At 35.9% G+C, this 14,625-nt stretch overlaps 1 protein-coding gene across 3 annotated transcripts in view; it reads left to right on the top strand.

Moving 5' to 3' along the window:
- The window catches only part of LOC145287745 (uncharacterized), an 89,439-nt gene that overhangs the window by 58,158 nt on the left and 16,656 nt on the right, over positions 1 to 14,625 (top strand). For 2 of the 3 annotated variants that reach the window (XM_080135512.1, XM_080135510.1), the window contains exons 9-10: positions 621 to 5,411; positions 9,272 to 9,350. In XM_080135512.1, the coding sequence (XP_079991638.1) occupies positions 621 to 5,411; positions 9,272 to 9,350 (4,870 nt within the window). Of the gene's footprint in view, positions 1 to 620; positions 5,412 to 9,269; positions 9,351 to 14,625 lie in introns of all 3 variants that reach the window. The other variant, XM_080135511.1, reaches the window with a different exon arrangement.

Here is a 14,625-nt window from a genome sequence, read left to right as displayed (position 1 = left end):
TCTTTTAATAGCAGCACTTGCAACCGTTAATAACAGTACACATTCTGAGTTTTTTTTTTTTTACTTAACGTTGCTTTTAACTTGGAGTAATGTTACATATTCACCAAGTGGTGGTGGTAGGAGGTGCATCTCTGAGATACATCCATTGCTTTTTTACAGACACAAGCCAAGAGAAAGATTTGAGTAGCTTATTTGCCACGTGTCTGTCTTAACTTTCTGTTTGTTGCGCCATTTCCTTAGTAATGTTAGCTATATCCCTAACCTTAATTTGGAATGGAAAATTCTGCCACATAAGTTAATTTCAAAATGGAAATTTCTTATGTGATATAACACAGCCCATGTTTAATATCATAACATAGTGTCAAAACTGAGTTAAGATCATTAGAGGACTTTGACAGAAGATAGTTTACCCCTGCAGCATCAGTTCTAATAATGACACAGATATTGAAGTGTAATATGAATCAATGTCAAGCATAATAAATTTGATGGTGCAATTTGTAATCAGCAAATCTTTCAAGCATATAACTACTTGATTAGATGAAGTAGTTAAACCTAAGGATTCCAACCTATTTTTATAATGATTAAAAGAATCTAATTTTTCTTTTCCTTATTCTTTCCAGACCCGCCAGCAACATCTACGATTCCTCTCGATGAAGAACTTGCTCCTTATGTGAATTTAGTCACTCCACATTCTCCAGTGCATGAAGACAATTTGCGTTCGGCTCGTCAATATGCTGCAGAAATTTCTGAGGCTGTACGGGGCGCTCTTGAAATTCCATTTACACGGTTCTCTTTGCGCCATTATCAAGAACGCCCTCGTAGACAGCAAGAATTTTTAGGAGCTTCTTCTCAGTCAGCTTTCTATACACCAGCGCCAACAGCCTCTTCCTCCTCCTCCTCCTCTTCCTCATCTTCCTCTTCCTCATCTTCCTCAGCATCATCGTCCTCCTCTTCCTCTGCTGGTACTGCTTCAGCCAATTCTTCTACTTCTGACAACGACTTCAGTCTTGGGGCTGTTGAATCGCTAACTTCAAACGATGATACTGGATACTCTAGACTGTCTCACTCCTCGGAATCCCTCCTGAATGGTACTAGTGCACCCTCAACAAGCGGATCTACTTCGTCTGAAACTGTCTCAAGAAGAGACCAGTCTGACCTCAGATTCATCGAGATTAATGACATGTACAAGTCATTACCTTCTGAGTTTTTCCGTCCGTCTAGGTTGATGTCCTGGCAACCCTCTCAGTATATTCGCCGAGATCTCCTATACAAGTCCTCAGCTGCTGGCAGTGGTGATCCAAATGATATTGAATCGCCTTCCGTTTTACCAACACATCCTTCATCCCCCTCAACTTCTACTGGTACTACACATTCCACGCCCTCTGCTAGCAGTTCAAACATGTCTTGTAAAGATCAAAGAAAGATGTCATCGACTTCAGCATTTCGAAGTCGTAATTACTCTGATTATCTTGACCAAGAATTTAGCTTAGGAAATTCATCAAAATCCAGCAAAAGTTCCGCTTCTAAGAGGAGTAGCGATACCAACAGCCATGCAAATAGTAGCAGCAGCAGTAGCAGTAGTAAAAAGTTAATAACTTCAAGACGATCTACGACTGGCCCTTTTAAACTCCTTCATTCAACTAAGCCTTCTTCAACTTTAACGAATGGTGGTATAGAATCATTGATACCAGAGGATTCAGGGTCTTCCGAACATTCTTTGCTTGGCCGTTTCTCTAACACTTGTGACTCAGAATCTAACAGTACTGAACACACTTCTATGGAACCTAGCAAAAGTGTTCCCCAAGCTGATAGCAAAAAAGATGTTCGTTCTTCCCGAGTGGGCCCCAGTTTTCCACCATGCAAAAGACCAAGTTCACCAAGGCCGCTTTTACCGGTCTCGTCAATTTGTGCAAAATGCAATTTGCCGACAGTGAATAAGTATCTTATGAACGGATCCAAAGACAAAGTGGACAGTGTCTTAGAATTTTCCGGTTCTTCTGCAAAACCCTGCTGCTGCACTTCTGTACCTGTTAATCCTTCAGAGATCTCACCCCACACAGTTAATGATGATAACCAACCATCGTGCTCTAGAGTATCGCAAACCTCAACCAGAAATGGACTATCTCCTTTAAGCCAGCTCAAGCTTCTTGCAGAGGCATCTCTGTTATCTACGGAAGCTGATCCTAATGCTTCGACATCAGATACAAACCAGCCAGTAGCACAAAGTTCTTCTGAAAAAACTGCGGCCGGTAGTCGTGCAGTTACTCCAAGTGTCGACCAGAGAACAAGACATTCTTGCAGTCGTTCTTTAAAAGAGGCAAATTCTGCTGCGATGCAGAATTTTGTCAATCGGAGTACTCGGCGTCTTAATTCTCTGAGAAGTATGCCGCTTTTTCCACATCATGCGAGAAATTTAGGAAATCGTTCCAAACGACCCCATCATACTGGGTTGAGGGATGAAAACCAACAGTCCAAGTTCCTCCGTACAGACAACAACAATAATAATCAAGCATCTCTTTTTGTACCCAGAATTCTCCCTCTTGAATCCTTCCTACGGTACGAATCGAATCTCTCTGATCGTTCGACTGATGCGAGTGGGGCGTCTTCAACGACTGCACCGAGGGATTCTTTGGACGATCCTTCTTTACCATCAAGCTCCAAATCTTCATCTAATGCGTCTCCGAACAATCACAGTACATTGTCTGCATCAACTAGCAGCAACGGTATTGGCGCTGAATCCGAAAGCAATGATGCGTCAGCATCGCAATCGAATCATTCACCGTCATCTGCTGGTGATCCAACACACTGCCCAGCACGTACGTCATCAGTCTCTCCATTTCGATCTATTAGCATGAACAACGGTCTTCCTCGGAATCTCTCCGACCGCCTCGATGCCTGCAAGATGAATCTGCAGATCTTGGAAACTCTTAACTCGACATATCGTGAAAATCCTTCCAGTAGTGCTGCTGCTTCATCTTCCTCTTCAGTCCCATCTACATTTACCCCCAACCCAAACAGCCGTATCTCCCCACCTCCTCCGCCATTGCCTGATTATGTGGCCACTGCTGCTGCCGCAGGATGTTCTGACGCCACACAGAGAAGCAATTTACTGCACAACGTATTTTCTTCCTTTCCGGCAACTTCTTCATCCTCGTCTACCTCTGCCACCTTAGCATCATACCTTGATTCCCTATCGCCTTTTCCTCGTTCATCGTCACCGCCAACAGACAGAGCAAGAAATTTATACATGAGACTTTCTATGTCAAGGGCATCTCGTGAAAGTAGACGTACCTTGGCTGATAACTTACCTTCAACATCGCAAGGAGAAAGTGGTGCATCTGCTAGCAGAGAGAATGCAGTTGCTTCCAGTTCAAGCGGTGCTTCAATAAAGCCGTATAAGAGACAAACAGGCTCCCTCAAATCAGCATTCCACTCCATCTGTCAGGCACTCAGCATGAATAGCACTTCACCGACGAGCACTGACAGTACATATACATCTTTACAGACGCCAACGACATCGTTAACGTCGACTACTGGCGAGGAGTTTGTTTCAGCTGTTAGACCAACATGTAAACTGGCATCAGCGTGTAATAAACGAAACTCAAACTTAGATGTTGGTTCAAAACGTGTGACGGCCGCATCTTCTCAATCGTCAAGAAAATTGGATGCTGATGTTATGGATGAGGCGATGTCTTCCTCTTTAGATCATGAAAGCAAAGATACTTATCAGCAACTAATGCCAAGGCGAACGTCTATTGATGGTAGCACTGCTGAAAGAGCTTCTTCTTCATCCTTGTTCTCTGCTGATGATAATCGGCTGATATCTCCAAATAACTCTTCAATAGAATCTGCTCCATTGCTGCCTCCCCCTGCTCCTCCACCTCCTTTTCATCCTCGTCCTCTTTATTCCTCTTCCTTAAATTCAGTTCAGTCTTCCCCGCCCTCTAATAAGCCATTGAAAACAACTGCTTCTCCTTCGAGAGAGTCACTCTTTTGCTTCTCCTCCTCCGTCTCACAAAGCTCTTCTTCAAAGAAAGCAGAAGGCTCAACGACACCGTCTCTGCTGTCTACAGGAAGCACTTCTGTTTCCACATTACCAACTTCTTCCACGGGGATCTGCTGTAGTACGAAACTCTCTGAAAGTGAAAAACATCAGTGTGAGGTTTCTTCTGGATATTCCCTTGCAGATGATCTGTCAACTCCAAAACCTATTTATACGTCGGATGCTGGTCAGCTAAATTTGGATTCTTTTGCTGACAAGGTTTGCCCGAATGAGTCAAGTGCCTGTGTTACATCATCATCATCCCCATCCTCATCTCTTCATAGTCTATGTGTCGGAACTAGTCAACCTCAAAGTGGCGCTGTTGATCACCCAGAAAATTGTTCTGATCTCTCAACCAGCTGTCTTTCACGCCATACAGATCAAATCCCAAATGAAACCTCTCAAGCGGAACCGTTACAGAGAGCACAAACCAGGCGGGCAACCAACAAGACAACTAGACTCAAGCTCGTCAAATCGGTCCCGTCGGCAAGTGCTGCCTCCTCACAAGGCTGCAAATCTGGAACAGACATTTTGACAAGAGATAAACCCACATGTGTCTCAACTTCCTCTTTGAGTTTCCCTAGTATTTCTGAGACTGGCACCAGTTCGCAGATAACACATTCCATGGCGCAACCTGCTCAGTCAGGGATGCATTCTTGCAGTACACCCGCTGGTCAGTCTACTCACAACACAAACCAGGGTCAAAGTTCATCGTACCAGGCTGATGTTTCCCGGAATCTTTTAAGCTGGGATGAACTTGATTCTTCCAGTGCTGATTCTACCCACTCTCATCCGACCAATAATGCACGTGCATCATTGAATACTTACGATGTCCCAGCCTTTGAGTCTTCGCCTATGGTTAATGACAGAACGTCGACTGGATCATTGTTGGATCTTCCTGGATTTTCTCGTACCTGTCGGCCACCAGGCCACAGTTCTAGGGGCTTTGAGTCTCCTAGTTTTACCATTCCGAATATTAATGACAATCCTGGTGCTGCTACTAACGAAGCATTTGACACCCTTTGTGCTGTTGCATCTGCCACTTGTGATATTACTGAAGTGACAGCCCGTCTACATCAAGAACTCGATGATTTAGATCGACGTATGGTTTCCTTGCAGCAACGATGTGCTGCACGCCTGGCTCGAGTGCATGTTCCTTCACGTGAAGTAGTCGGGCTTGAAAGGTGGAGTGCAAATCACAATGTGGATGAATTTGTATGCAGCGTACGTAATACCCTTGACGGAATTGCACAGCTGAGGCGACACGAGCGTCTAATGCAACAGACTGCTGCTGCATCTCTTTATCCGGATGACATAAATGGTAGATTCGACTATGGGAGACGAAGCAATGAAAGATTTGAAAGATTAGGTAAGATGTTTTTCGGTTCTTGTTCAGAATGCTCCCTATTTTAAAAATCACTGAGATATATTTTCTCAGTCTTTATAAGTGAAAGAGACTATTATTATCCATACGGTGGACACCCCACAACACCCCTCTCTCAAGCCTCAACTCTGCAGCGTTCTAAGTATTGTTAATTTCTAGGGTGAATGCTCTGACAAACTGCAAGCACTTGTACCACCTCGACGTAAATACCCCCGACAAGCAGCTAAATCCCACCCCTATACAGATTTCTAGATGTAAGAGAGCTTTCTACTCCAGTAGTTTCTTCCCCAGAACTGCTAGACTTTGGAATTCCCTTCCGGGTCCCTGCTTCCTCAACTGTACTGACATGCAGAAGTTCAAGTGTAATGTGAACCGACATCTTGCTGTCCAACTCCCTATATAGTACCCCTGTAGCTTATGTCCCTGTACATCAAAGTGGCAATGTGCCTTGTTTGGGGTGAAAATGTAATTAAAAATAAAAAAAATGATAAGGTCTGGAGATTTCAGTTTGGGGCCATAGACTATATCCAATTATTTACAATTAGATTTAAGATCTGTGTTTCTTTTCTAAAATCATCTATTAGTGTCTGAATGACATCCCAATTCCATTTCGCAAGTAGAGTTAATTTTTGTATTTCTACGTTTATACAAAGAAGCTGAAATGTTAAAAGCCAGCATAGTCAAACCAACTTTGTCTTTTCTAATTCTTCTCGCAGCTCAGGTTGATATTAGTTTTTGCTTTTTTGTTTAAGACTTCAACCTCTTTTTGTTTGTTTTAAAATAACTTCCTTTTGATGCATTCTTGTGTAACGTTTTTATTTTCTGCTTTTTAATTGTTGCATTATTTCTAGACATCGTTTCAAATTATATGCTTTATTTTTTTATTTTTTATTTTTTTTGCATCTTGATTTGCCATGTGCAAGTCTTTGGTTGTTTTTCATAGCTTGATTTTGTGGGATTTCATATTTTTTCACTTGGCATGTTTTCAATGTACTGATTTTCTGGCAAAAAGTGGTTAATGATAAATCCCCAGAATCAATGCATCCAAACGATGCCAAGTGTCGGCATTGTTTTACACAAACATTTTCAATTTTTTAGTTTCTTTTAATGTTGGCAATAATTTAATTTTTGTACCAGTAACTCATCTGGCTATTTTTCCTGGGTTTTAGAAAAGTTGATTCATTCAACCTTTTGCATGCAAGTTGATCATGGACAAATCAGTTTTGTTGTAATTTGTCTTTTTTATTCAGAATTTTTACTTGTACTTATATTTGTGTCATCCTGTTTGTTATTTAATCAAAGTTTTATTTCCTTTATTCAGTTTGCAATGTGAATTCTTATGTCTAACTTTATTTCAAGTCAGACAAGTTTTAAAACGATATGGGAAATCTCTAAACCAGTGAAAGGCTTTGCAACAGAAACAAGGGCTAGATTTTAATTTTTCCTGATTTTTATTGGGATGGCTTGTCTTTGTAGGAGAATGAAAAATCTCATTTTGGCTTGACTTGTTTTTAAAGGAGAGTTGGAATGTGCTTTCTAACGTATATTTCTTATGTGGGAAATACCTGACTCTTCAATATTTTTAGAGTTTTGTTTGATACTTTGAAGTCTTTGGCAGTCTTCAGCTAAGTTTTAGAACATTAAATTTGGTTCTACTTTCAACTTGGTTGGCATTGTTCATCTAATTTTTGCATCTTTTGTGGTTACAAGTCCCAGCACGGACATTAAGCATTTAAAATTATCCACTCTAAGTTCAGAATGTTTGAAATCATCACAGTGTTTATTGACCCTTCATGCACACGTTATTGGCTTTTCTGGTTGAGTTCAGACATTTCCGCCTTTTATGAAATAGGAAAGTTTTAGGGCTAAATAATTTTGTCAATTTTATAAATTTCAATCATATTATTATATAAGTAGGTGCAGAAAATGTATGTATAATTTCTATCCTGAACTTTTCCCAAATGAGCACGAATATATATTTAATAATTCAACAACTCGCACAGTTTATGAAAACACTGTCTTTATTTTGACATTTCAACTTGTGACAAATGGCACGCAGTGAGATAGAGTATGTGGTTGGTGGATTTACAATGAATTGCAATGACACACACATCTGCTTGACTTGTCTCTCTTCATCTGTTTTCTTCTTCATTATGTTAACCGAATTCCATTGTTTCTTTTGTCTGGCCATTGACATCATCTTCAGGTCAATATCTGGGATGTCTCACCTGGTTCTTTGTTTTCTATTCACAAAATCCAGCCTCGTCTAACTCATAATCCAGCATTGTGCTACTAACGTAAAAAGGCAAGTAAAATATAAAACCTTTTCCTTTTTTTTTTTTTTTTTTTTTTTTTTTTTTTTTGCCAAGAAAAAGAAATTTTTAAAAAGTATTTTCCATAAAAGTATTTATGGTTAGACTTCAGTCAACCGTAGGTTTATAATTTCAGCGGTGATGCTTTTTTTTATTCCTTTCTGGTTCAAAGTTAACGCAGTGCCATAATAAAATAAAATCGATGACTTCTTTGAGAGAAAAAGAAGCAAAATTCACTTTAGCTTAAAAAATTCCAACTAATAATTTTTGTTTAATCTGCCAATAAAATCTGTTTTTATTGTTTGAGATTGTTCGGAAATTTTGCTATTGTTTCTCCACATTTGTTCTTTTCAAGATTCTTGAATAAAAGGTTTTTGTAATCCTTATCAGTCTTGTCGTATCCCTTTTAAGATTCTTGAATAAAAAGTTCCTTAAGAATTCTCGGTATGATAGGTGACATAAGTTTCGGTTCCTTAATATTGCTGGTCGGCAGTGTTACAAAGTTTGGAGATGCTTAATTTTGCTTGTTGCCAATGTTTGTTGTGATCGCATAAGGGTCCAGAGGAAAGAAACAGCTCTGTGTTCAGTGGAAACAAAATATATCCATTATATAAATCTCACCTATCTGTTTGAATGTATGTCTGCCTAAAACTTTTCTCACCAGCATTGGACCGGGTCAAAACCGGTACTGTCTGAAAGGGTGATGTCTCAATCAAATATGTGAGAATTAGAAAAAATAGTCAGGGTAGCAAAAAAATAATTTCTTCATGAAAATTTGGCCAAACATGCAGGTGCGAAAAACATTCTTTCTTGGATTGGTTTAAATAGAAAAAAAATGACATTACTTCGTTGACGCCTTCGTAGAGCAGTGGTTATCATGGCAGCATCGTTATCTTAAGGTTGCACGTTCGTGCTAACAAGGGATATTCTTCTTTTTTTTTTTTTTTTTTTGCATTCGCTTTTTCAGTCATTCCTTTTGTATTCATAATTTTTTTTTATATATCGTTTGCAATTTGAATAATTATCAAACAAACTTCTTGATAGTTTAAAAATTGATTGACAATGATTTATATGGGGTTCAGAGGTGGGAGCAGAAATTCATTGAGTTTTTCAATTTTCCCTGGTACGCTGCGCCTATTATTTATTAATAAATTTCAAAATTGGTCAAGCAATGTGAACGCAAGGCTGTACACTAACAAATCCAAAAACTTGAGTGAATACATGTGTTGGTAGAATAAAAAAAAAAAATGGGCTAATAATGGATGGGAGAGTATTTGGAGCTTTTAAGGTCCAATTTTTAAAGAATCTGAATTTACTGGCAATTATGTTTTGATAAAGAAAAAACTTTTTTTGAAATGTAATGAAACAAATAATAAGTTAATTACTTTTTAAAAACAATTTGATATTATTGAAAATTGATTGTATTTATTTTCTTTGTCACATGGTGTTTTTGTTTAGTTCTTTTTTTCCTCCCGAGATATTTATGAGGAAGATAACCATAAAATATGAAAAAAAAAATTTTTTATCTTTCAGATGAATCGGCTCGTTTGTCGAATGAAGCGCGTGAAGAAATTACACGTACTTTGCGTCGGGAAATCAGCAAACAAACTAAGTAAGGGCAATTGACACCAAAATTTTTTTTTTTCTTTTCTGTTAACAATCGTGTGAACAAATCAAGTATTTCATTTTCATTACTCTGACCATGGTTTTCATCTTGAGTTTTATTTTCATGTTTCTTTTGGTGTAACCTTTAACCTTTTTCAGGTGTATCTTGTCGAACTCTGTGGAGTCTTTCCGTTGAACTGCAGAAATCTTAGCATGCTCGCGTTTCATCAGCCGTGACCAGGTAGAAGTCCTAAGTAATTTGTAGTTGTATTATAGGTATTGCCCGCGCTGAAGATTGAACCTTCAACCTCCAAAAGAGTGTCACTTATAACTGAATTTTACCAAGTTCGTTATCTCGATTCCGGAGTTTCAACAAGATACACTTGAATAAGGTTGGGGGTTACTTTGGCCAAAACGCTGTGAAAATAAAACTCTAGATGACAATAGTAATCAGAAGAATCCAAATAATATGAAATTATTCTAATGTGAAAAACAATTCAGAAAAATAAGTACGTACTCGTCATTCTTGTAATCTTTCATTATCGGTTGACGGTGAAGAGATATTAACGTTAAAACTTGTGTGATGCATCATGATAACTTGTGTGATGCATCATGATAACTTGTGTGATGCATCATGATAACTTGTGTGATGCATCATGATAACTTGTGTGATGCATCATGATAACTTGTGTGATGCATCATGATAACTTAATCATTTCCATTTCTTTTAAATCGAATGCGTGCACTCAAACTAGTATAGGCATTGTTACCTGTTATAAGTAAAATAGCAACTTGTATTCAATGAATTATTGACAACAGGTCGATTGTCTTTTGGTGTTTAATGATCTGTAAATGGTCAATATAATGTATTATAATAGATCAACCAAATTTTTGATTTGCTTTCATTTTATATATTACTAGCTGACCCGACTCTGCGATGTTGGGGAATATGGATGCTTTCATTTTGTGTAATCCTTAAAAGAACAAAGCAAAACACTTTGATAAAAAAAAAATTATGGAAGCTGTAAAGAATAATAATCAAATGAAAATAATGTAGACAGTATTTTATGAATCATTTTAAAATAATGACACCCCACCAAGCGGGCGCACACGCACAAAAATAGAATGGTTTGTAATGAGTAAAAAAAAATGTTTTGGATTTAAGAAAAATATTCAAAATTAAAGAAAATGTGGTAAGCTGTATTATGGACAGTATTTTCTGATTATTTGTTGTTAAGTAATACCCCCCCCCTCCCAAAAAAATGCATTTACTGAAAAAACATTAAAAAATGGAAGCTGAATGTATATCAGTAAAATTATACACCTCCCATCAACACACGTATCAGTAATTATTTCCACAATCAAACAACACTCACATAAAATTCGACTTGTGAGACATCGGCCAGGGTACTTAGTAGTTGGATGACTGCATTCTTTGTTGAAAAGAAATAGTTACATTTCACAGTCGAACTTTGTTGCGATTTGCTTGATCTGTGTTCGTTAATGGACTTTCTTGTACATGGCATGGTGACTCGGGTAGCAGGGTACTCGCCTCACATGTAAGTGGCTCTGGTTTTCATTCCCAAGTTTGAATATGTTGTGTTGATGGGGCCAGGCAAGATCGAAACTCTAGTCTATGACTTCCGGTATGTGGTTTTTGATTGTGGAAAATCATTCTACTCACATCAAAAATCTAATATCAGTATATAAATAATAAAAAAAAATTAAAATATGCATCTATTGCATATACAACCTGGTAGAAAGGCATTTAAACTGGTTTTAAATTTTGTGGCGAATATTGATTTATTAAAACTTTTGCAATCTTTTTACATGAAATAATTTTATAGAAATTAAATCAATCTTAACAAAATTATTTTATAACAATTTGGTTCAATTAATAATATATAATTATATTGTAACTTTGAAAATCCTATTTAAAAAGAAAAATAACTAAAATTATGGAAGTTTAAAAAAAAAAAAGATTCCCTGCTAATGTCAGGTATGGTCAACTAGTATTTATTTTTCTTTCCAGTGTTCTAAGAAAATTCATTTGGAAAATTAATTTATTTTGTTTTACCTACGCATTTTCATAAAAAACTTTTTAATATTTCAAATATATAATCAAAAGTGAATACATTTTTAGCCTTTATTCACTTTTGATCCTCGTATCTGGATCCACTAGATGTCAAGGATAAGTTTGTTTTTAAGTACCTTTATCAGGAATTGAACTTACAACCTCTAAGTAATATTAATCTGTTTATCCAAGTTGACCATGTGTCTAGTCAGACAATCCTGAACAATGTTTTGGATTTATAAAGTAAATATCGAAGAAAATGTTCAACTATTTCAAGTTGAAATGTTCCTATGAATTATATTATTATTGAAATGTTCCTATGAATTATATTATTATAGAAATGTTCCTATGAATTATATTATTATAGAAATGTTCCTATGAATTATATTATTATAGAAATGTTCCTATGAATTATATTATTATAGAAATGTTCCTATGAATTATATTATTATAGAAATGTTCCTATGAATTATATTATTATAGAAATGTTCCTATGAATTATATTATTATAGAAATGTTCCTATGAATTATATTATTATAGAAATGTTCCTATGAATTATATTATTATAGAAATGTTCCTATGAATTATATTATTATAGAAATGTTCCTATGAATTATATTATTATAGAAATGTTCCTATGAATTATATTATTATAGAAATGTTCCTATGAATTATATTATTATAGAAATGTTCCTATGAATTATATTATTATAGAAATGTTCCTATGAATTATATTATTATAGAAATGTTCCTATGAATTATAAAAGAATTCTTTAGTTTTATATTTCAACGTGTTTTAGATGAGAATGATTTGGATAATACAAACTATTGTTTTCATCTTGATTTTTATTTTCGTGTAATGTTCCAATTTATTAAAAAAAAAAAAAAAAAATTTGTCAGTAGTAACAAGTAGTAATACTACACAAAATTAGGTTTTAAAGCTTCCAAAATTCCCAATGGGGCAATGGATTAAGGTATTGATTAACAATTCATTCTAAATGACAGTAAAGATAATATAACTTAACACTTGTCATAGCTGATGGAACAAGAATAATATACCTTTGTGAATTAAATAAATTGTCCAGTTTGAAATTCCGGCATTCCAAGTTGTAAAAGATGCACTTGAAGAAGGTCAGAAGTTACATCAGATGAAACGTTATGAATGTTACAATCAAGATGTGAAACGTTATGAATGTTACAATCAAGATGTGAAACGTTATGAATGTTACAATCAAGATGTGAAACGTTATGAATGTTACAATCAAGATGCGAAACGTTATGAATGTTACAATCAAGATGTGAAACGTTATGAATGTTACAATCAAGATGCGAAACGTTATGAATGTTACAATCAAGATGCGAAACGTTATGAATGTTACAATCAAGATGTGAAACGTTATGAATGTTACAATCAAGATGTGAAACGTTATGAATGTTACAATCAAGATGCGAAACGTTATGAATGTTACAATCAAGATGTGAAACGTTATGAATGTTACAATCAAGATGCGAAACGTTATGAATGTTACAATCAAGATGTGAAACGTTATGAATGTTACAATCAAGATGTGAAACGTTATGAATGTTACAATCAAGATGTGAAACGTTATGAATGTTACAATCAAGATGTGAAACGTTATGAATGTTACAATCAAGATGTGAAACGTTATGAATGTTACAATCAAGATGTGAAACGTTATGAATGTTACAATCAAGATGTGAAACGTTATGAATGTTACAATCAAGATGTGAAACGTTATGAATGTTACAATCAAGATGTGAAACGTTATGAATGTTACAATCAAGATGCGAAACGTTATGAATGTTACAATCAAGATGTGAAACGTTATGAATGTTACAATCAAGATGCGAAACGTTATGAATGTTACAATCAAGATGCGAAACGTTATGAATGTTACAATCAAGATGTGAAACGTTATGAATGTTACAATCAAGATGTGAAACGTTATGAATGTTACAATCAAGATGCGAAACGTTATGAATGTTACAATCAAGATGCGAAACGTTATGAATGTTACAATCAAGATGCGAAACGTTATGAATGTTACAATCAAGATGCGAAACGTTATGAATGTTACAATCAAGATGCGAAACGTTATGAATGTTACAATCAAGATGTGAAACGTTATGAATGTTACAATCAAGATGTGAAACGTTATGAATGTTACAATCAAGATGTGAAACGTTATGAATGTTACAATCAAGATGTGAAACGTTATGAATGTTACAATCAAGATGTGAAACGTTATGAATGTTACAATCAAGATGCGAAACGTTATGAATGTTACAATCAAGATGCGAAACGTTATGAATGTTACAATCAAGATGCGAAACGTTATGAATGTTACAATCAAGATGCGAAACGTTATGAATGTTACAATCAAGATGCGAAACGTTATGAATGTTACAATCAAGATGCGAAACGTTATGAATGTTACAATCAAGATGTGAAACGTTATGAATGTTACAATCAAGATGTGAAACGTTATGAATGTTACAATCAAGATGTGAAACGTTATGAATGTTACAATCAAGATGTGAAACGTTATGAATGTTACAATCAAGATGTGAAACGTTATGAATGTTACAATCAAGATGTGAAACGTTATGAATGTTACAATCAAGATGTGAAACGTTATGAATGTTACAATCAAGATGCGAAACGTTATGAATGTTACAATCAAGATGCGAAACGTTATGAATGTTACAATCAAGATGCGAAACGTTATGAATGTTACAATCAAGATGCGAAACGTTATGAATGTTACAATCAAGATGTGAAACGTTATGAATGTTACAATCAAGATGTGAAACGTTATGAATGTTACAATCAAGATGCGAAACGTTATGAATGTTACAATCAAGATGCGAAACGTTATGAATGTTACAATCAAGATGTGAAACGTTATGAATGTTACAATCAAGATGCGAAACGTTATGAATGTTACAATCAAGATGCGAAACGTTATGAATGTTACAATCAAGATGCGAAACGTTATGAATGTTACAATCAAGATGCGAAACGTTATGAATGTTACAATCAAGATGCGAAACGTTATGAATGTTACAATCAAGATGCGAAACGTTATGAATGTTACAATCAAGATGCGAAACGTTATGAATGTTACAATCAAGATGCGAAACGTTATGAATGTTACAATCAAGATGTGAAAAGTAGTCAGAATA

The sequence above is a fragment of the Euprymna scolopes genome, chromosome 11, assembly GCF_053919585.1.
Source record: "Euprymna scolopes isolate OS-2025 chromosome 11, ASM5391958v1, whole genome shotgun sequence".
NCBI classification, from domain to species: domain Eukaryota; kingdom Metazoa; phylum Mollusca; class Cephalopoda; order Sepiida; family Sepiolidae; genus Euprymna; species Euprymna scolopes.
Note: the sequence above shows the minus strand (reverse complement) of the source record. Positions and strands in the feature narration are given on the sequence as shown.